Consider the following 22,401-nt stretch of genomic DNA (forward strand, 5'->3'; position numbering starts at 1 on the left):
ATTCATGGAGTTTCTAATAGACTGCTAACCTGACTCTGGAAAGTGTAACAATTAGAAATGGCTGATTAACCCTGTTCTTGCAACTGCTCTAACCTTATTATGCACCTGTGATGTGTTAAGACATGGTTACTGGAAACCTGTGGTTGATTGATGTGAAGGGCATTTCCTTGTTTACAGAGGGAGATGCCCATCTGCAAGGCTCTAGAGGAGGCTGGTGGTCGGGAAAGGTGGGATCATCCTGTCAAGCCAATCTGGAAGGCCAGAGGGGCTTGCCGGATTCAACCCAGACCTTTAGGCTCTCTCAGTTTAATAACCAGCATTTCAGAAGAGGATACCTATTTTCAGGAAATGAAGCAGGTTATAAGCTGGGGGAAGGGAAACCAGACTCTGCCCATGAATGAAGTTAAACCAGCACTCAGGGACAAAGGGGCTTTCTCATGACCAGAGAAATCTGTACTTGGAAATATATTTTTTGTATCTGTTCCAGGTTTTCTTCCTCCTTAGTACTTTAAATAGAGATCTTGTTGAAAATGAAGTCAGCCTTTCACTGTGCTAAGGGGAACAAGTAGCCGAAAGGGGTGTGAAAGAATCCCCAGGGCAAATCTCTCACCCACACCAAGTGCACTCACTGGCTGCTTTAGCACCCGTTCTGTTCTTTAACATCTCAAAACCCAAGTGGATGACTTATGTCCCAGTCAAAAGCACCAGGAGTGAGATTTAAAGCCCTTGCTAAATATCACATTGCCATGTTTATCCACACTTGAACCGGAATTTTAAAAGAGAAACAGATTATTCCTCAGGACTTAAGGAATTAGTAAAGCCTTAACGATCAAAGGGTCAAACCACCAAGTGGAAGCACCTCCACTTTACCTGAAGAGGCTCCTTCTAGGCAGGGCTGGGACTCGGGTGTGGCAAGGAAGCACCAAGGCTGCAGAATTTAAGGCATTCGCTCTTGGAGTCCTGTAAAAGTCACAGTCAGCCTCCTTTAATTTTGTGGCCTCCTTTTGCCTCACCCTGAATCCCTCCCTGCTTCTAGAACTTTCATTTCCTACAAGTCTGGAGTTTATATTGTTTTAATAAAGGAGGTCCCTCCCTTATAAGACTCCCATTCTAACAAATGATTCTTGAAAAGTGAGCTAGTTAAAAAAAAAAAAGAGGCAAAAGAATGATAAAAAGGAAATATACTTGCTCTTAAAGAAACCCAATCTATAAAAAATAATCTAAACAGGAATCTGCAGGTTATTGCCTTTTCTTTCTATTACTCCCTGAACATGAACTCTTTACTATGTAGCACAAAGGTGAGTACAATCTGAGTCCCTTAAACAGAGAAGAAACCATTTCTTAAGGGCTTTCTGGCTTCTTCAGGTGCACTCACTTTGGGGTGCAACTTTCTTTTTATTTTATTTTTGGGGGGATTCATTGAGGGTTGGGGTTCAACTTTCTATCATCATAAACAAAAGAAATGTTAATAGTCAATGTCCTTTGACCTGTTCCTAAGTTAGGACCAGCCTGGTATAAATAACACGCTAACAGGGACAATGACATGGATTTATATACACAGATCAAGAAAGCGAGGCAAGATAAACATAAATAATAGAGAATGAAGTCACACTTTACACCAGTCAAAAAAATAAGTGCTTGGACTGAGTGATGTGTAATAGGAATGCTACTAGGCTGGAACTGGAACTAGATTTGAATCACTGAGTTACCCCTCCCCACACACACACACATATATATACATGAAGAAACTCTATTACACAAGCTCTAAGCATCTGTGATTCTAGTTGAAGATTAGGTAGCCAAGGAACGGGGGCCAGGGACTATATACCCGGAGTGGTGTTCAGGTAGAAATGCTTCATCAAAGTGAAGAGGATACAATTCAGTTCTTCTTTTCTGCTAACACTTGCTTACTCTCCTTCAAACTATCAAGGCCAAACAATTGGTAAGTCATCCAAGAAAAGTTAAAACTGAGTAAGAGTTGAAAAACATCATCTTTCAAGATTACATTGTATTATTTCATTCATGTAGTCAACAATGCAGGAAATACTAAACGTTTGCTTTATGCAAAGCATTGTGCTATGGATATCATACAAATGAGCGATTGCTGTCTCAACTTAAAATCTAGTAAGGCGCCCTGCTCATTAAGGATACACCTAATCAAGGCAGCACCTGTGGCTCAGTGAGTAGGGTGCTGGCCCCATATACCGAGGGTGGTGGGATCGAACATGGCCCTGACCAAACTGCAACAAAAAAATAGCCGGGTGTTGTGGCGGGTGCCTATAGTCCCAGCTACTCTGGAGGCTGAGGCAAGAGAATTGCCTAAGCCCAAGAGCTGGAGGTTGCTGTGAGCTGTGATGCCACGGCATTCTACCAAGGGCCACTAAGTGAGACTCTGTCTCTTAAAAAAAAAAGATACACTTAACCAAAATAAAATGGAGAGGTTCCACAGGAGAGCTAGAAAGCTCTACAGAGGAAGCACAACTTTCAGACTTGGAATCCCAGTCCCCAAATAAAGCTATGTGATCCCACTAGTGGTTAATTTCCCTTCCATTTACCCATCTATAAAATGGGGATATTAATAGTAACTTATTCATAAGGTTGTTGAGAGGAACTTAATGAGTTAAAAAAAAAACAAAAAGAGCTTAAAATAATGCCTGGTGCACAGTAAATATCCACTAAATGTTCATTATTATTGTTATTTATTATGGGAGTTTGGAGGATTCAGTGTTGATTTGACTTGGGAGAAGGAAGAAAAATTTCATAAGGAGATAGTGTTAGAAATGGGCATTGAAAGACAGGTATGTGGTTGGGTATGGGGTGCAAAGGAAAGGAAGAGGAAGGAGAAAACGGGGCAAGGAGAGAAATCCTTGTACAGTGAGTAGTTCAAGTTGGTTGGAATGGAAAAGATAGTTTGAAAGACAGTTCAGAACACCATTGCAGAAGCTTAATATAAATCACAACTTTTTATTAGTTTCCTTTCCTCTCCAGGCATGTTCTAGAAATTAACAAAGTTAAAAAGCATATCCAATACTTTTATTACTACAGATACACAGTCAATATAATAGCCTATATGAATAGATAAGCCCAAGATCTAAATCCAAAAAACTTTGTGCTTTTTTTCTGACTGTTTCTGGAAGTAATCTGTCAAGTATGAAAAAGCACTATAAATTCTTAAGTCTGAAAATCAGAAAACAAGTTCCAAGCCAGATTAAAGTCACTTAACCTCTCCGGGCTACAATTTCCTCTTATGAAAACCTACATACTGTTACTTTAGGATAGCTGGATAGAAGAAATACTGAGATGAGGGAGAAAAGGCCATTCTAGGAAAGTACAAACTTGCCAACCTCTTTGGATTGATACAAGACACGCAGACATGGATGTGAAAGCACTTTATATACCTGTATTATATAATACACAAGATGGTCTTCCTACATAGCACACAGAAAAAAGCAAGGACTCCAAATGAGAAGGTGGTAGTATACAGTAAAAAGAATATGAGCTTTGGAGTCAGACTGACTTCGATTTGAATCCTACCTGTTCCTGTCATTTACTAGTTCTGTGACCTTAGAGCAGAACAGCCGAACTGCTATGCTCTTCACACTACCGCTGGGACTTTATCAAATAAGCAATGTGGATCTTGAAATGGCATTTCCACTGTTTCGTTCACTTAGAAGCACATGCAGGATCTAATGGCATATATTTTGGAAATTTTTCTAGTTTTATCTTATTTTTTTAATCTAGTTTTATCTTACTATTTTAACCCCAATGTCCCCTTGTTGGACCATTCTGATTTTTTATTTATTTTTTAAGTGCTTCAGATCCCCACACCCATCTTCCTTTTTTCCATATGAGGCTGAGCCTAAAAACTAATCATAAATCTCTCTCTTCCATCAGGACTTGCTCGTATGCCCTGCTCTTTATATGTTCAACAAAATGGTTCTTAAATTAATAGTAACATTGAAGAGTTCACAATTTGCAATATCAGAAATATCTAAATAATGTTAGCTGAATTTAGAGCCAATCAAAACTAAACTTTTGGGCAGCGCCTGTGGCTCAGTCGGTAAGGCGCCGGCCCCATATACCGAGGGTGGCAGGTTCAAACCCAGCCCCGGCTGAACTGCAAATCGAAAAATAGCTGGGCGTTGTGGCGGGCGCCTGTAGTCCCAGCTACTCGGGAGGCTGAGGCAAGAAAATCCCTTAAGCCCAGGAGTTGGAGGTTGCTGTGAGCTGTGTGATGCCACTGCACTCTACCGAGGGCCATAAAGTGAGACTCTGTCTCTACAAAAAAAAAAAAAAACTAAACTTTTATGCATTTCGGGTCACTGCTTAATAACAGTAATATTTTTAATGCATTGACTAATGTTCTTAATTTACGGAGCAAATTGTAATTCCCTACATTTATCTGCAGATAACGTTTGCTTCTCACTGCATCCTGGAGAAACTAGTTTGGCAGGCATTATTTTCTATTTGACACATGGGAAAACAGACCTAGCACGTCTGTGGCAGCTGAGCTAGTCAGCAGCCAACCCTCACTTCCAACTCAGGGTCTTTTCATTCAGATACACTCTGGGATATTCTGGAAACTGGGTAGCAAAAGCCAAAAACTAGAGCAGCTTCTTTTTTCAAACACTATGTAAATGAACAGCAATGAGGAATAACAATGAGAATGTCTGCTAAGAAATATATAGTAAACATACTAGTCAAATGTCAGGGTATTTTTAAATGTAGCCTCCATCAAAAATTTTTTTTTGAAACGGATGCACAAATGTCAGGCATAAAGCATTTCCATTGAATTCCTGTTATTCAACCTCAACTCCATTAGTCCTCCATGGATCTATACTCAAATACAATTATAAAGGGACTTCACTATTAGGAGGGCAAAGAAAGAAATGACTCAGAATGTGCCAAGTAATGTTTATCACTTATACTATAAGCTACAGATGAGACTGAACCCAGCTCTCCCCTGTATCCCTCCACACACAAGGGGCGCTTCTACTTAACAGTTGTCCAAAGCCCACGTTATTTACTGTTCTTTTTGGACATAGGTCAAATGTAATTATTGCTAATAAAATCTGGTGGTTTTTATGATCCCTGGGTTGTGATAAGGATGATCGTCTTGATAACAGCTTAGTTTGTTTTTCATGAAAAAATCAATGAAGCAAAGAAGACGTTTCTTAAAAGTAACTTGTCTCTGATTAGTACCACCAGTAATTTCAGGATCACTAGCACAACCTTAGAGAAACGGACGGTTATCATAGTATCTAAAGAGCATCTTGGGTTTGGCCAACCCGGCTGCAAGTCCTGTTGGCCAGGCAGGACGGAGTCAGGGGTGTCCAGTACCCGACTGCAGGTCCACCCCAGGGGTTGGGGTTGGCGCCGGCCGGGCAGGCGACTGTCCTCCAGCCCAGGAGGGAGGATCTGTGCGGGCATGGGACTGGGGCAGTGACCTTGTCAGCCCCTCCGCCGTACAGGGAGGCGGGGAGGGGTCACGAGGCTGGGGTAGCGGCGTGACAGTCTCTCCAGGTGGCCCGGGAGAGGCTCGGGGCGGACACCGCGCGGGGGCAGTGGCCGTGTCGGTCCCTCCGCCGCCCTAGAGGCTCAGCCGCGCGGGGGGTTCCCGCGCTCCCTCAGCGGCTGGAGGCGCCTCCGGCGACCCGCCCGCAGTGCACCGGGGACCGAGGGGCTCCTGGGGACAGCAGTTGGGGGTCCCCACCGCCGCCGCCGAGCCCTACCTCCTCGGTGGCCGTGGGGCAGTAGGCGATGAGCACGAGCGCGGTGAGCATGTTGATGACCAGCCCGAGGAGGGTGATGGAGTTGGGGGCCATCCAGAGCGGGATCCACTGGAGCAGCCAGGTCCAGTAGAGCTGCAGAGGCGGCTCGAGCAGCGAGACGCCGGCCGCGCTGTAGCGGTGCTCCTCCAGCCGCCGCAGCTGCGCCGCGCTCAGCGGCTCGCCCAGCGCCCTCAGCCAGCGCGGCCCCGGCCTGGCCCCGGCGCCCGCCGCCATGGCCGCCTGCGGGCCCAGCCACTGGGCCGAGCGCAGCCCGCGCCGGGCGCCGGGGGCGGGGACAGCGGGGGGCGGGGCCGAGCCTGCGCCGGTGTTGGGGCGCCGCGCCCGAGCGGCCCGCACGGCCAAGGTCGAGCCGAGGCCCGGCCGCCCCTGCTGCCGGGGCCCTGCCCCCCGAGCGGCGGGGTTGCGGGTGCGGCCCTCAGGCGGGGCGGGGCGGAGCCGGGGGCGGGGCGGGCGCGGGGCGGGGCGGAGCCGGGGGCGGGGCGGAGCCCGGGGCGAGCGCGCGGGTCGCAGTTGGGGCGGTGACTTTGCGCGGCCGCTCAAGGCCGCCTGCACCTGCGGGGAGGTCTGATTTCCTATCCCGCCCGCCGCGTCTGGTACTCTCCCTGAAGGAAGAAGCCTCTGGCTGGCCGGACAGTGACAGAACTGGTTCCTCTGCCCTGCGGAGTTGGTGGTGGCACAACTCCGTTGTCTCGGTGTGCCTTTGGCTAACCGCTGCAGGACAAAGATCCCTGAAAAGCCCGGGGTGGTTTCGTGCGAGAGCAGGATACTAATGACCTGGGAGTCACCGGGAGTGATGGCCCCATCTGTCCTGCTTGGTAAACACTCCAACAAAGAGGAAAGCGGCCCCGCCATGTAGTAGCTCCGGAGAACTCCCAGTGCAGGTTCAGAAACCCAGGTGTTGCAACTAAAAATCAAGGCTGGGAAACACTATCTAACAAGGGGACCCGATGGCTGACACCCAAATGCCTATTTTTCAGAGCACATGTTATCAACAGAGGATGGATATTTTTACACACACTCTTCCCTGGAACAGAAGGCAGGAATCCAGGCGGGTCCTCTCCCTGCACTGTAGAGCAGGCCAGCTTGCCACACAATGGTAGTTCACCAGCCCCTTACCTCACAATGTACCCTTTTGGACTGGGGACGTCCTGTCATAAGCATGTTCTATTGCACAACCTCAGACAGGCCTATATCCTGGCTCTTTATAGTTGTAATCTGTATGCACTTTTCTAAGGCATAGAACAAGCCAAAAACTGCTTCTAGGATAGTTAAGTTGAGCAACACCTATCAGCAGGTGCATTTCACCCCGCCCCCCCCACCCCACCTGTCCCAACACTTCCAAGCAGAGCTCAACAAACTACTGCCTGCTGGCCAAACTTAGCCCTTCTCTGATTTCCCTACAGCTCATGAGCTAAGGATGGTTTTTACATTTTTAAATGACTGGGGAAAAAAACCAAATTTTGTGATGTAAAGTTATACAACATTTAAATTTTAGTACCACAAATAAAGCCATGTTTATTCCTTGCATGTTGTGTGACACTTTCATTGTACAAGGGCAGCAGAGGTCAGTTGTGATAAGACCATGTGGCCTGCAAAGCTGAGGGTATATAGCACTTTGGCCCTTTACAGAAAAATGTTTGGCAACCTCTGCCCAAGAGCAATATGAGGGTATCTATAGATGGTGCCTTTCATTGACTATATGCCATCCAATTTTTAATGTGAAAAATTATGCTGACAACCGCAGGAAAGGAAACAGAATGATGACATGCGCTTTAAACAATACTGGCTTCGGGCAGAGGACCTTGCAATACCTACTTTTTAATTTACCAGTGCCACAAATAATCTGAGGAAAAAAATCCTTTTCCAGATTAATAAATTTAATTATATTAGAAATAGTTTCTAATGTACATGAAAACACATTATGAAGAGAATGAAAAGACAAGCCATAAACCGGGGAAAAGTATTTCAAATAAAATCCATAATGAATAGTACCTAAATTACATAAAGAACTCCTAGAAATCAGTAAGAAACAAAACAATCACCTAGGCTTGCATTAAGATACCTATGGCAAAAATTGCAAAACATGGTGACATAAAATAGAAGTTCATTTCTCTCTTGCATAAAAGATGTCTATAATTGGCAGTCCAAGGCTAGTGTGGTAGTTCCAGGTTATTAGGAACGCAGGCTTTTTTGCTCCTGTCCTTCTGTCATGTCCTGGTTCAGAATGGCTGCTGGAGCTCCAGCCATCTTCTTTGCATTTCAAGCAGCAGGAAAGAGGAAGAGGATAGAAAAAGAGGTGAATACTGCTCTGCTGAGCCAGCAACTAGGGTGCCTTTCCAAAAGTCCTCAATAATACTTTTCCATGCAGTAGCCCCCCTTTATCCATGGTTTCACTTTCCAGGATTTCAGCTACCCACAGCCAACTAACAGTCTGAAGATATTAAATGGAAAATTTCAGAAATAAATAATTTATAAGTTTGAAATTGCACACTGCTCTGAGAAGCATGATGAAATCTTGTTCTGTCCCACTTCAATCTACTTGGGCCTACCAATCATTCCTTTACCGACCATATCCATGCTAATGTGCTACTTATCTGTTAGTCATTTACTAGCCACCTTTGTTATCAGATAAAAACCACAGAGTGGTTTCAGGTATGCACTGGGCTCTCGGAACCTAACCCTGCAGATAAGCGGGGTACTGTTGTACATCCTATTGGCCAGAACTTAATCTTGTAGACTACCTAAATGCAAGTATTAGCAAGGGAGAGTAGATGGGTAGAGCCATCTGAAAAAGAACCTGGCATTATCCCATAAAGTTGAAGATGCACAGACTCTGTGACACCCAAATGCGATCCAGGGATATATCCCAGAGAAGTTCTTGCACATGGATTCTAGGAGTCAGGTATAAGAATATTCACAGCACCTTCATATAATAACATAAAGCTATAAATAACTCAAATGTCAACAACACAGTAGGTAACAAATGGTGGTATTTTCAAGTAATTAATATTACATAGCAAGTTTAATATAGCAGTGAAAAATTAATGAACTATAGCTACATTTATTAACAAGAATGAATTACACAAGCATAGTGTTTAGTGGGGGGGGAAGTAAATATATTAGTCAGCATGGGCTGTATCAACAAAATATCATAGACTGTTTTGGCTTAAACAACAGGAATTTATTTCTCACAGTTCTGGAAGCTGCGAAGTCCAAGGTCAAGATGCCAGCTAATTTGATTCTCCAATGAGGACTCTCTTCTTGGCTTGCAGACAGCCACCTTCCCTGGCGAGGGAGAATTAGGAAGAGAAAGGGAGGGAGGGAGAGAGAGAGAGACAAAAAGAGGGAGAGAGAGAGAGAGAAGTGATCTCTGAGGCTTCTTCTTTTAAAGGTACTAATCCCATCATGAGGGCCCTACCTTCATGTAAACCTAATTAGTTCCCCAAATACCATCACAGTGGGGGTGAGGGCTTCGACACGAATTTAGGAGGCAATATCATTCATTCTGTAGCAGAAGGTCATGAAAAAAATGCACCCAGTATGATTTTATTTATGTAAAGCTCAAAAACATGCAAGACTTTGCATTTAGGAATATGTGCCCATGGCAACACTATGAAGAAAAGCAAAGAATTATAAATATCATGCTGGGTAGCTGTTACTCCTAATAGAGAGCACAGGAAATGCTACTGTGGAAGGCCCATGTTGGTAATTACATTAGGATACAGCTGAGCTGAACCAAACTAAGTTTACTTTTCCACATCTAATGTCTAAGTAGGTAATCCAGGGCTGAGGGCTTGAGGGCAGCTCGATGGCTTCAGGGACATGGATTTCTTCCATTTCATGAGTCTGCCACTTTTACAATGTTGCTTTTGTCCTTGTGATCAAAAATGGGTGACTACAACTTCCAACCCATTGGAAGGAGAAAAAGGAAAGAGATTGCTATGTTCCTTTCCTTTGGAGGCCATGATCAAGGACTGCACAGAACCTGATCAGATGGCTGCTACACTTAACCACAAGGGGGGCTGCAAGTGGGAGAATGGGTGTTGGAGGCCATCAGGCTTTCTCAACTACAATGATTTTATTATTTTATTTTTTATTTCAGAATATTAGGGGGTATTATACTTGTTTTGTTTACATACTTTGTTTTTGTATAGACTGAGTCAAAGTTACACATGTAACTGTGGCCTTCATCCAGATAGTGTACACTGTACCCAATAGATGTGAATTTACCCATGGCCTCCTACCTTCTCCCCGAGCTTGATTTTCATTGGGATTTATTTCTATATGTGCACTTAAATATTGATCGATTACTTCCAATTTAGTTTTGAGTACATGTGTTTGTTTCTACGTTCTTGAGATGTTCAACTAGTTTTTCAATTGGTAAGTCATACATGCTCATTTTATTATTTCTATGCATATGTCTCTATACACATTGATGCAGAGATCAATATGTACCATAAATATTTGCATTTTATTTTACAAAATGAAATATTTCATAATTAAAAAGTATTTTATTTTACAAAATGAAATATTTCATAATCAAAAAGTAGTAAAAACAATAAAAATAGAACCACTTTTAAAAACACTCATCATGCTCTATGCTGATTTTCCCAGTGCTTTTGTGATGAAGTTTTTTGAAATTTACATTTTTGAGTTTTTTAAAATTAGTGTTTGTTTAGAGATGGGGTCTCACTATGTTGCCCAGGCTTGTCCTCAAACTCCTGGACCCAATTGATCCTACCCCTTAGGCCTCCTGAGGAACTGGGATTACAGGTGACCACCACCGTGCCTGGCTTTAGAAATTTCAAATTAATTCAAGACATACGAGGGCATAGCTGTTCCATCTACCTTCCCCACTTTATGTATTCCAATATCAAAGAAATGTAGATTTAGGATTTCCTATTATTTTTCCTTTTGCATCTGTAAAATTTTTATTTTTATCTGAGTTGAGTTCCTTTCTCATACGAGAAAGAACATCTTGCTCTTAGTTTTATTACTAGTTCTTCTGTGTAACTTTCACTCATATTTCAAATCTTCCTCAGCATCCTTGACCTCTAGGCAAACTTCTCACAAAATGTTACCTGGTCTCCTATAGCCAGATTTGGTACAGCTGTGTGTGAAATAATTACTTCAAAATCCACTGACTTTCATTGCTTTGGAAAAAGGCGTGGGCTGGTAGTGGCCTTGTCCTCTGCTTCTCGTTGTGTTGTGCAGACGCTCCTCAGCTCTCGTCAGCCTCGGGTCATCCTTTGAGACCCAACACCATGCCTTCCACTAAGTTGCAGAGTTCCAGTGGAGAGATATTTGAAGTTGATGTGGAAATTGCCAAACAATCTGTGACTATCAAGATGATGTTGAAGATTTGGGACTGGATGATGAAGGAGATGATGACCCAGTTCCTTTACCAAATGTTAATGCAGCAAAAGGTCATTCAGTGGTGCACCCACCATAAGGATGACCCTCCTCCTCCCGAGAAGGATGAGAACAAAGAAAAGCAAACAGACGATATCCCTGTTTGGGACCAAGAATTCCTGAAAGTTGACCAAGGAACACTTTTTGAACTTATTCTGGCTGCAAACTACTTAGACATCAAAGGTTTGCTTGCTGTTACGTGCAAGACCGTTGCCAATATGATCAAGGGGAAAACTCCTGAAGAGATTCGCAAGAACTTCAGTATGAAAAATGACTTTACTGAAGAGGAGGAAGCCCAGATATGCAAAGAGAACCAGTGGTGTGAAGAGAAGTGAAATGTTGTGCCTGACACTGTAACACTGTAAGGATTATTTCAACTACTAGTTGCACCGCTCTGTTTATAATTGTTAATGTTGGACAAACAGTAGACAAATGCGGCAGCAAATCCATGGTATTAGCAGAATATTGTCCTCATTGCATGTGTAGTTGGAGTACAGATTCCAAACCTATGGCTGACTTTCTTCTAGTATGATAAAAGTCTTTTTTTCTTTGCTCTGAATAAAACTGAACTGTGGGTTCTCCATAGAAAGTGGCATTTTGGGCTTTCCCTCTTTTTTGTAAAGTGATTTAAGCCTAGTTAACTTTAGTGATCTTTCAAAAGTTGGCATTGTACATAAAACAACTTGCAAAAAGTTTTCTGAAATACAATTAAAATACTACCTTAATTCATAAGTTGGAAACCAGAGAAAGGCTATTTGAAGTAAATGTTCTGAATCGGGTTCTTAGGACGCCTTCCAGACATGTAGAGCCCAAGAGCACCTCTGATAGTGAATAGCCTGTATGTAGATGGGCTCCCTTAATTGGACCTGAGGGCTTTTCTTTTTTAATTTTTTTTTTTTTTTTTTTGTAGAGACAGTCTCATTTTATCACCCTCGGTAGAGTGCCATGGCATCACACAGTTCATAGCAACCTCCAACTCTTGGGCTTAGGTGATTCTCTTGCCTCAGCTTCCTGAATAGCTGGGACTACAACCACAACGCCTGGCTATTTTTTTGTTGCAGTTTGGCTGAGGCCGGGTTTGAACTGCCACCCTCGGTATATGGGGCCAGCACCCTACTCAACTCAGCCATAGGCACTGCCCTTCTTTTTTAATTTTTATTTCTTAGTGTTGAATATATTGCCTGGATTAGAGACTTCATTACTACCCAGTCTGTGGCTCTTTGGGGAGAAATGTAACTGGACAATTTGTTAGCTTCTCCATTAAAAAAGACACTTAACCCAGGTGGTATGTCATCTTTTTATCAATGTTCCTATGTGGGGAAAACTCACATTACTGCATGCAAAAAATAATCTTTAATATTAAAATATGTGCAAGACCCAGAAAATATCCATCATGAATGCCAGATACTTTTAATAAAAAGTAAGTTATGTAAAAAAAAAAAAAAAAAAAAAGGTGGGGCTGCAATCAAGAAATCACCTGTTGAGATACACAAAAAGAAAGTAACCGGAAAGCCTTTCCAGGACCGCTGATGCTGAGCAAGCTGAAACTTGCCTGGGTGAATCAGAAGGGATGCTGTCAATTGTAATTCTTGGAAATGAAACAATGTACTCTAACACTGACTATCTTAACATTTTCTTAGTCATCTGTGTAGTAGAATTTTATTATCCAGAGAGTCAAGCTATCTGTGTAAATGTTCAGAATTCTGAGCTTTAGACCTACAGGCTAGAGAACTTATGATTAATATAGTTTTGTGGCATATTTTCTTGTATTTATTTGCTTTGGTTTAATTTATATTTTTATAGTTTGGTACTTTGAGACTCCAAAGTCAAAATTTTATGAAATCGGGGTAACATACAAAACACACGGATAGATAGGCAGTGTGCAATAACAGATTGTCTAAAACCTTTGCTCTCCTCTTTAGAAATGCTTAGTTTCCTGGAGAAGATCAGAAAACAAAATTTCGCAATAGAATCCCTGAAATGTTGGAACTGTGCTCTTTATCTGGAGTTGCAAAAGCAATTTAGGGTTAAGGAAACAGATTTCCCTGAGAGACACCATTCTTAGCACCGGGGCTTGTTTGTATCCTCTAATCAGTTTTGACTTTTATCATTTTCTGAGCTCTAAAATCCTGCTGTTCTAAAATGCTTCCTGGTATGATTAGTATGATTAGAGAAGCACTAGAGGGGCCCTCATTCCTGGAAAATTCCTTCTGCAGAAACTCGGGTGGTTGAAAATCCCACACTAGGTTCTCCTGCCTTTGAGCTGGGGCTTTTAGGAGGAACAGGTTAAGTCACATTTAGATGTTAGGTTAGGTCACCAGGAATATGTAGAGGGGATCTAATGATCCACATGTTTTCCCTGGGATAAGTAAGAGAGAATGGCCCAAATAATATCTACCCAAGGAACAGGACAGGAAGAAGGCTGGAGCATGGCCTGTGTGACCTAAGTGAGCACACAGATACCCAGGATGCTGTTAAAATGTGGACTGTTGGGCGGTGCCTGTGGCTTAGTGAGTAGGGTGCTGGCCCCATATGCCGAGGGTGGTGGGTTCAAACCCAGCCCCAGCCAAACTGCAACAAAAAAGTAGCCGGGCATTGTGGCGGGTGCCTGTAGTCCCAGCTGGTTGCTGTGAGCTGTGTGACGTCACGACACTCTACCTGAGGGTGGTACAGTGAGACTCTGTCTCTACAAAAAAAAAAAAAAATGTGGACTGTTGAATTTGTGGATCTGGGGCAAGTTCTGGGGGTTTTCGTTTCGAAGACGCTCTCAGGTGAGCCATGCTGATGGTCAGCAAACCACACTTTGGGTAAAGAGTGACTGAAGCACACAGTCCTAGAAGTCTTGTGCTGGAAATAGGTAGAAAAAGGGAGAAAGGACTGAGAGGGCGATTGAAAGATGAGAGAGAGCAGGTGGACTCACTTAATGTGGCTTGAGGCTGTTCTTCCCATGGCAAAGAAGGTATAGATGGATTAATAGATATTTGAAATTTTATATTTTTAAGTGAATATTATGTATATATTTATAAAACATATGTATGGTTTATGCCAATTGCTTAATGATATCTGTAGTGTCATCGAATCTACTTTTTGGTCCTTGGTGAGGATGTAGGTTGTTGGTTGTGGGTGACACTTTCGAAGAGAATGCTGGGCTTCCCAGACTGGGAGACCTTTAGCTTCTTGACAATAATCCTGGGCAAACATTCATTTGACTATCTGGGAAGCTGAAAATGTTTTTATTAAACTCATGTACCATGGAGTAGAATGGACTGGCTGGATCCCCTTCAGCCCATGGGGGCTTCTTCACATACTGCCCAGGGCCTGCCTTTCCTCCACAGTGAGGAACGCAGTGGCGGTGGGAAGGGTTAAAGCATTCAGACTAGAGCGGCGCCTGTGGCTCAGGAAGTAGGGCCCCGGCCCCATATGCTGAGGGTGGCAGGTTCAAGCCCCGGCCCTGGCCAAACTGCAACAACAACAAAAAAAAAAAAAAAATTAAAATTAAAAAAAAATCAACAACAACAACAACAACAACAAAACACATTCAGACTGCCCTGGGAGATAATGCTTGAAAAGCACTTTTCTTTCTGTTGTGGATTTTCTCCTTACTGCTCCCTCTTTCTGTAGCTCTTTGCCTGGTAGGGTTATTTCTGCTTTCCTTCAGTCCGCTGCTCTGGGCTGCCTTTTCCTCTGTACAAATAAGAGTGTATTCATCCTCCCCCTCTCCTCCCTCCAACTCCATGTTGCTCTCTGGCCGTGGTGTTCACTGAACCCCCTCATGTCCCACTCTCCCAGTCTGTCTGTCCTTGCTTACCTTCCTAAGGGAGGGACGTTACTGAAGGCAGACTTCAGGCCAGAGTCCATGCTGGCTGCTGCGAGAGCTTGATGAGCAGGGCCAGACCCAGGGAACAAGTCATCTCCTCAGTAAACTCCTTCTCCTGCTAGCAAATGTTTACTGAGCCTGATCGATGAGTTATTAGGAAGTGCATAAAAATAAACCTCATAGGCCAGGCTCAGTGGCTCACGCCTATAATCCCAGAAGAGGCCAGGAGTTCGAGACCAGCCTGAGCAACATAGCAAGACCCTGCAAAAAAGAAAAAAGAAAAGAAAAAGAAAAATTAGCCAGATGTGGTGTGCATGCCTGTATTCCCAGTTTCTTGGGAGGATGAGGCAGGGGCACCATGTGAGCCTAGAAGTTGGAGGTTGCAGTGAGCTGTGATGACGCCAATGCATCTACCTGGGTGACAGAGTGAGACTCAGTCTTAAAAGGGGTGGGAAATGGAGAAAGAGAAAGAAAATAACTCTCACAGAGGGTTATTCCCCTCCTCTTAGTCACCTCTGCTATTACCCTGACTGCCTCCTGTTCCATGGTACCTTCCAGTGCAGGAAAGGGGACTCAGTCACAGTGGTCCCCAGGACCACTCGGTAGTGAGGCTCGGATGGTCAGCACAGTGGCACTGCCTCCCACAGCCTGCAGGGGATACTTACTTGGCTCTTTAGTGCCTGAAATTTTCCAAATGACCGCGTAACTTCACACCAACTTTGTTTTATTTTGAGACATGGCTCTCTTCCAATCACCCCTTGTCACAAGTGTCCCAGAGGGATACAGAAGGAGGCCTTCCAAAGTCTGAATGGCAGTACCTGTCCCTGCCATGGCACTGCTGCTGGTAACCCTTACTTATTTTTTGTTTTGATGTTTTTTTAAGTTGGTGCGTAATGTCTTTAAGATGTTTTCCCGAGCTCCTAGAGCAGAATGAAAGTGAGGGTAGTAGAGTAAAAACAAGAAGGAATCTTGTGCCCGTGGATAGCTGTGTACACACTTACCTATGAAGAACTGAAAGACACTTCCTGAAGCTATGGCTTGGCAAAAGTGGTTATGATGGATTACGCACTTGAGTGCAAGGTTTTGCTCTCCAAGTGACTGATTTGAGTCAGCCCATGCCCCACAACACTCTAAAGTCCCCTCTCTGGGAGTGTTTTTCCCCTGGTGGTTTCCCCCTAGCAATGTACTCCAGATGGAAAGGAACATACTCAGCTAGGCCAGAGACTGTTCAGACCAATGCGTTCAGGGACAGAGAGAGTGCACAGAGAGAGATCGCCACCTGATGATAAGGAGGTAATGACGGCCTTAGAATCAGGAGAGCTGGTTGTTCTAGCAGCAGGCATGTTTCTCTATCCCGTTCTAAATTAGTAAAGTTTAATTCTAAAAGATTTTTAAAATACCTACATGTAGCAGTCACCTAAATCTTTGATGCTAGGATGGTAATTAAATGACCCCACTAAAGTAAGGAAATAAAACAAACGTAGAGTTCCATTTAGAATCCGTGTTATGGGGACTTGGTGAGAAGACGGCGCGGTCTTGTTAGTCCTCATTCTACTCCCACTCCTAGAAAAGAGAAGCCTAGAATTGTGTTCAGAAGACAGAGGGTCAGGCCTTGAGCTTGGTGAGTGGGGAGGGGTGTGTACAGGAGGGGAAAGAGGAGCTGCAGGGAAGGGGACACAGGCAGCTGGGGGTTGGCTGTCCATATAGACAAATTCTTAGAAGCGATTAATCGAGCCGACAGATGGTTAATAAAATACTAATATCCTCCATTCTTTAGAATACCTTCACAATGTCCTGGAAAGCCAGGTTTGAATGTAGAGTTATCAGATTCTTCAGAGACTCTTGCCAGAGTATTGTGGCTCACTGCCAGTCTCCATGCTCCCTGTTCTGACCATTCCAGTTCCTTCCTGAGCCACACCATGAGGGATCTTGGGTGCCCCTGCTCATGCCCAAGCTCTAGTCACATCCTCCACATCTCAACTCTTTGGCAAGCAGGTGCCTCTGAGCCACACACTGACCACATGGTACATCCTTGGGAGCTTGAACCCAGAGAAGAAGCCCTAATTGCAGGCTCTAGAGCAGTCTTTAAGAAAGAGGAGTTTGCTGAGGATTCCAGGGAGGCCCACCCCTTTGGCTCCATGGACTCCCTGCCTTGTGGTGGAAGACCTGGCTGGAGGAGGCTGAGAGGGAAGCTGTGGGAAGTGCAGAGGCTCCCGTTCCCCAAGGCTAAGGCTGGTGGTACAGAGCAGCCAAAGTGTCCAATGCTCTCCCAAAGGACATGTTTAAAAGTAACACGAGAATAGCTATAGCTGTTTCTCAGCTGTAAATAAATACATATATTTGTTTATTTGTGTGTCAACCTTGGGATGCCCAGTAGCTGGTTAAACATCATTTCCGGATATGTGTGTGAGGGTATTTCCAGGAGAGATTAGCAGTTGGAATCGGTGGGCTGACTAATGCAGAGGGCCTTCCCCCTTGTGGATGGGCATCGTCCTGTTAGCTGAGGGCCCTCAACTCTTCTGGTTTGCAGGCCTTCAGACCCAGACTATGATGTGAGCCATTGTTCTCTGGTTCTTAGGACTTCTACTGAACAGCCGGCTTCCTAGGTATCCGTCCTGTAGACAGCAAATTATGGAATTTCTCAGCCTCTGTAATTCCATGACCAATACCTTATAATGAATCTCTTCCTAGACATTTACCTATCTAATCAATCAATCTATAGTAGGACTTCCATAGATGACCCCTTCCCTACCTTGACCACCTCCTTAAATTGACTTAATTTTCATAGATCAGACATACACTTGTACGTATCAGTACAGTAGGCCTGATGTTGACCACTCCTGATGTTGATCAGATTGTTACCATCCCTTGGATGATCAACTTAGAGAGGTTCTATGGTATATAAATACATATATATAGGGCAGAGCCTGTGGCTCAGTGTGTAGGGTGTCGGCCTCATATACCGAGGGTGGTGGGTTCAAACCCAGCCCTGGCCAAACTGCAGCAAAAAAATAGCGGGGCGTTGTGACGGGCGCCTGTAGTACCAGCTACTTGGGAGGCTGAGGCAAGAGAATCGCCTAAACCCAGGAGTTGGAGGTTGCTGTGAGCTGTAATGTCATGGCACTCTACCGAGGGTGATAAAATGAGACTCTGTCTCTAAAAAAGAAAAATTAAATTAAATATATATATGTATATATCCTATTGGTTCTGTTTCTCTGGAGAACCCTGACTAATATAATAACCAAGCTATAACCTTGAAAGCCGAAAGACCCCAGGTCCACACTTGCCAGGTAGTTTCAGAGTCGCGTGCCTTTGAGTAGAACATGCTAGGCTGGACCACAGCTGGACCACTGCCACTCTCCGGGCGCCAGCGTAGACTGAAGACCAGAGGCCTTTCCTTTTCTTCACTTTCTAGGCACCAGGAAAGATTCCAGTTGACTGTGGAATCTGAGGCTGAAGTAGGACCCCCAAACAACACAGACTTCCTTAATTTCCTTAGCAGATGAGAAGCTCAGAGTCATATTTAATTCGATTTAGAAAAATAATAAGGTTATGTTCTATACTCTAGTGTGTGACACATACACTGATGACAAATACATAAACAATATTACCTAACTTCTGAGTTGTTACAGTGCTGTCTTATACTGGCTTTCTGGACTTTTTATCCTGCCCTGTGTACTAGTCTTACACCTTACAAATTTCTTTTTTTTTTTTTTAATTAAATCATAGCTGTGTACATTAATGCAGTCATGGGGTACAATGTGCTGGTTTTATAAACAATCTGAAATATTTTCATCACACTGGTTAACAGCCTTCATGGCATTTTCTTAGTTATTGTGTTAAGACATTTATATTCTACACCTAGTAAATTTCACATGTACCCTTGTAAGATGCACCGTAGGTGTGGTCCCACCAATCAGACCTCCCTCCACCTATCCTCACCGCTCCCCTCCCTCTCCTCTTTCCCTTTCTTGGGCTATAATTGGGTTATAGCTTTCATATGAAAGCTATAAATTGGTTTCATAGTAGGGCTGAGTACATTGGATACTTTTTCTTCCATTCTTGGGATACTTTGCTTGGAAGAATATGTTCCAGCACAAATTTCTTCAAGGCATGAAGTAGCTTATTCATCGAGTTCTAAGCTGAATCTAGCATGGTTCCACACACAGGTCAGATGTTCAATTACTCATTTTTTGAGCTGAAAAAAGTGGCCCAGATTTCTTAGAATGAATTTTTTTCCTAGTTCAATGTTCATTTAGATAAAAATATTCATTAAGCTTTCTTTTAAAGTGAATAAATGTGGTCCTTTGAACATTGTAATGAATGTTTGTTCCCAAAAAGAATTTTTGGTAAATTCCTGGGATGCTATATATTTCTTTTTAATAGAGTAAACTTTAAGCAAATTAGAACAAAATTGTGGGAAAACATAGCAAGTACAGCTTCTGGCATTTTTTTGTTCTTTGTAGTTTCACAATAAACTTTTTTGTTTTTATTGGAACTTTGCAAGTATGTGTATTCTTTTTTTTTTCTTTTTTTTCAGTTTTTGGCCGGGGCCTGGCTTGAACCCACCACCTCCAGTATATGGGGCCGGCACCCTACTCCTTGAGCCACAGGTGCCACCCAAGTATGTGTATTCTTAATATGAGGAGAGATCATATGTAGAAAAGTAACCTTACCTACCACACAATATAATGAGAGAGCCAAAGTCATGAGTGGGGAACCAAAATTCTGTAAGAAGGCTTATAGTCCCTCCTAGCCTATGTTTGTAAAGGGCCTGACAAACTTGACCATGACTTGGCAAAATTGAGAATTTGTTTGAGAATTTGTTTGAGTTAGGCAGCCAGCTCAGCTGCCCACTGTGCCTGGGACGCAGCAGCCAGGCGGCAGGGGCCACACTGATAGGTTTTGCCATGCTGTTATTTTTTTTGGTTTGCACGCAGAGAATAAATGGTCTTCATGTCTTTATAGATGAGCCAGACTTCCTTTATGTAAAACAGCTTAGCCAATAACATGCAAATAAGTTTCCTGATTTAAATGCGTGTGTGCCTACAGGGATTGTACACATTATTATTTTGGCGTTCTTGGGAGCAGAGGAGCAGCGGTGACAGCCAATGTTCTTAACAACACCCAATCAGAGCAGACATAGAAGGGGCCACAACAATTTGGACACAAACTAGAGTTTTCTCTTGCTCTTCTCAAATGTTCTGCAAGTACTTGGATCCTCCACCCTTCTCTGGATTAGCCTGTCGTCAAACCTGTCCATGGCCACCACACAACTGCCCAGCTCTGATCAGGAAAGGACACAGAACTGATATTTTAAAATGTCATCCAAAGATGCCATGGGCCCACCTGGAAGGCATAGTATATTTTTCCTCTGCAACAAAAGATCAAAAAGAAAAGGGAGAGTGTAAGCAGTAATGGCATAGTACCGTACACTTTTATTTGGCTTCCTTAGTTGAAACTATAGTATTAGGAAGAGGAGAGAAAATTGCTTAATAACATTATGAGCTAGTACATATGTTTCTTTCCTAAATTTCTCAAGAAGATTTCCATCAAATTGCACGGACATGATCAGCAAATTCTAAATCCCTCACTGCTCTGTGGTCGGGTGCAGCCTTCGGTCACCATAACTATCTGTGTTATTTAGTGGATCTGGCCAGGATGCTCCGACCGTGTTGTCAACCGGGCCCCCAGCCTTTGTCCTGGGTTCTGTGTTTAAGCACACAGCCCCAAACACAAACACATACTGTGTCATTTCATCATAAACACTTCAGGATGGTCGCACCATTTACTGAGTGCATTTTCCCTTCTACTGAGAAAGTCTGTTTGAAAGTTAGACTTTCAAAAACCTGTACTGAATTCAAATGGGCAAAGTGGGCACAGATCCTGGTGTTAAGCAGGGCCATGGGAAATAAACAAGTCTGCTTTGCTCAGAAAAATCTGTTAGACCAAAAGAAAGATAGATTTTTTAAGATTCAATCATGGTGTATTGTATCATGTTTTTTACTCTGGGAACAAAAAGCATTTATAGCCTACTATTTGAGATGAAAATAACTATTTTCGCTTATTCTATAGCCTTTTTTTTTTTTTTTTGGTAAAGTACAGTGACGAAGGATAGACAATAGTGACCACAGTGCTGACTTCAAGTAAGATTGTTTTTGCAATTTTTAATTAAGCAATCTGTGCAAACATTTTTTTTTTTTCTCTTTAACATAAGGAGGAAAGAAAATGATCACACATGGGGGCCTGGTGGAAAAACAGAAAATGCTTTCTCTTTTCAACCAGATTTCAAAGCAGCGGAGTGCGGAGAAGCAGTGCCAGGCCCTCAGAATTCCTCAGGATTGCTTGAGTGCAAGTCTCGCAAATATGAATCAATTATGTTTGGAGGCACACCTTGTAGGAGGAGCCTGCAGAAGGAGAGCCCACCTAGAGAGGACACAAAGGGAAAGGGAAAAGTTAAACCACCACCATGAAAAATCGCTGCAAAACACTTCTTGACTAGCTGCCTGAAAATGTGACTAATTCCGTTCCTGTTAGTGACAAAGATTCATTCAGCCCCTGCTTGGCAATCTTTCCTGTTTTTAGTACATTTAGAATTTAAAGCACTTGGCCTCTAGAAGGAAAAGCAAGTTCCCAGCAGAGCCATAGCAGTTTTTCCCTCTACTATTATTCAATCTTGGTTTAAATTCTTAAATAGTTAGAACGTATGTATTGCTCTTTGAGGGATTTTGTGATTCCTCATAGATGATTTAAATTAAATGACTAAATGGCACAATAAATGCAAATCAATGGATCAATGGAAGATCTCTTTCTAGTTCATTAATACGCTTTTTAATTAAGCACAGAGCATTCTTATTCAAGCACGTTGGAAAAGGAAAAAATAAACTATTCCCTTTCGCTTTGGCCATTCATACCTTGTCAGATGGACAAATATTAAAAATACGTTTTCAAAAATAGTAAGACTGGTCCACTATCTTCTGAAGGTGAGAGGAACTCCTGCTAATGTTTCATACCTACCGTCTGAGTTTCTGAATTATTATTTAAAAAAGAAAAGTACCCTTCAAGAGTGAGCCCATGAAAGCACTTCCTTCAGTGAAGCACTTTCACTACTTGCTACTAAATTCACGTTCAGACAAAAGGCATGCCATTTAAGCATTCTTAAAACTCCTTCAATGCAAATTTGAGAAAATCATTCTCCTTAGATAAAAAAAAAAAACAACTCAAGTCACATATTGGTAGAAATGATGCCATTTATCTACATGTCCATTCCTTGATGCAAAGAATCCAGAATGCTTGGGTATCACTCATTTTCATCTACATTAAATGCTTTGAGTCATGCATTCATGTCAACAGGAGATTGCTGGGATAAGTACTGGCTGT

General features: G+C 43.1%; 2 protein-coding genes and 1 pseudogene across 8 annotated transcripts in view; 1 reads left to right on the forward strand and 2 right to left on the reverse strand.

The window, feature by feature from the left end:
* The window catches only part of CHPT1 (choline phosphotransferase 1), a 47,611-nt gene extending 41,393 nt beyond the window's left edge, over nucleotides 1–6,218 (reverse strand). Inside the window, exon 1 of one of the 2 annotated variants that reach the window (XM_053584519.1) lies at nucleotides 5,733–6,218. In XM_053584519.1, the coding sequence (XP_053440494.1) occupies nucleotides 5,733–6,005 (273 nt within the window). In that variant the 5' untranslated portion in view covers nucleotides 6,006–6,218. The remainder of the gene's footprint in view (nucleotides 1–5,732) is intronic. The other variant, XM_053584520.1, reaches the window with a different exon arrangement.
* Nucleotides 6,219–11,056: 4,838 nt separating this feature from the next.
* On the forward strand, nucleotides 11,057–11,799 carry LOC128581958 (S-phase kinase-associated protein 1-like; annotated as a pseudogene).
* A 9,369-nt stretch (nucleotides 11,800–21,168) lies between these two features.
* MYBPC1 (myosin binding protein C1) overlaps nucleotides 21,169–22,401 on the reverse strand; it is an 87,626-nt gene continuing 86,393 nt past the window's right edge. For 3 of the 6 annotated variants that reach the window (XM_053582977.1, XM_053582974.1, XM_053582976.1), the window contains one exon: nucleotides 21,169–21,447. In XM_053582977.1, coding sequence (XP_053438952.1) covers nucleotides 21,347–21,447 — 101 coding nt within the window. In that variant the 3' untranslated portion in view covers nucleotides 21,169–21,346. The remainder of the gene's footprint in view (nucleotides 21,448–22,401) is intronic. The other 3 variants (XM_053582975.1, XM_053582978.1, XM_053582979.1) reach the window with 1 other exon arrangement.

The sequence above is a fragment of the Nycticebus coucang genome, chromosome 3, assembly GCF_027406575.1.
Source record: "Nycticebus coucang isolate mNycCou1 chromosome 3, mNycCou1.pri, whole genome shotgun sequence".
Taxonomy (NCBI): Eukaryota; Metazoa; Chordata; class Mammalia; order Primates; family Lorisidae; genus Nycticebus; species Nycticebus coucang.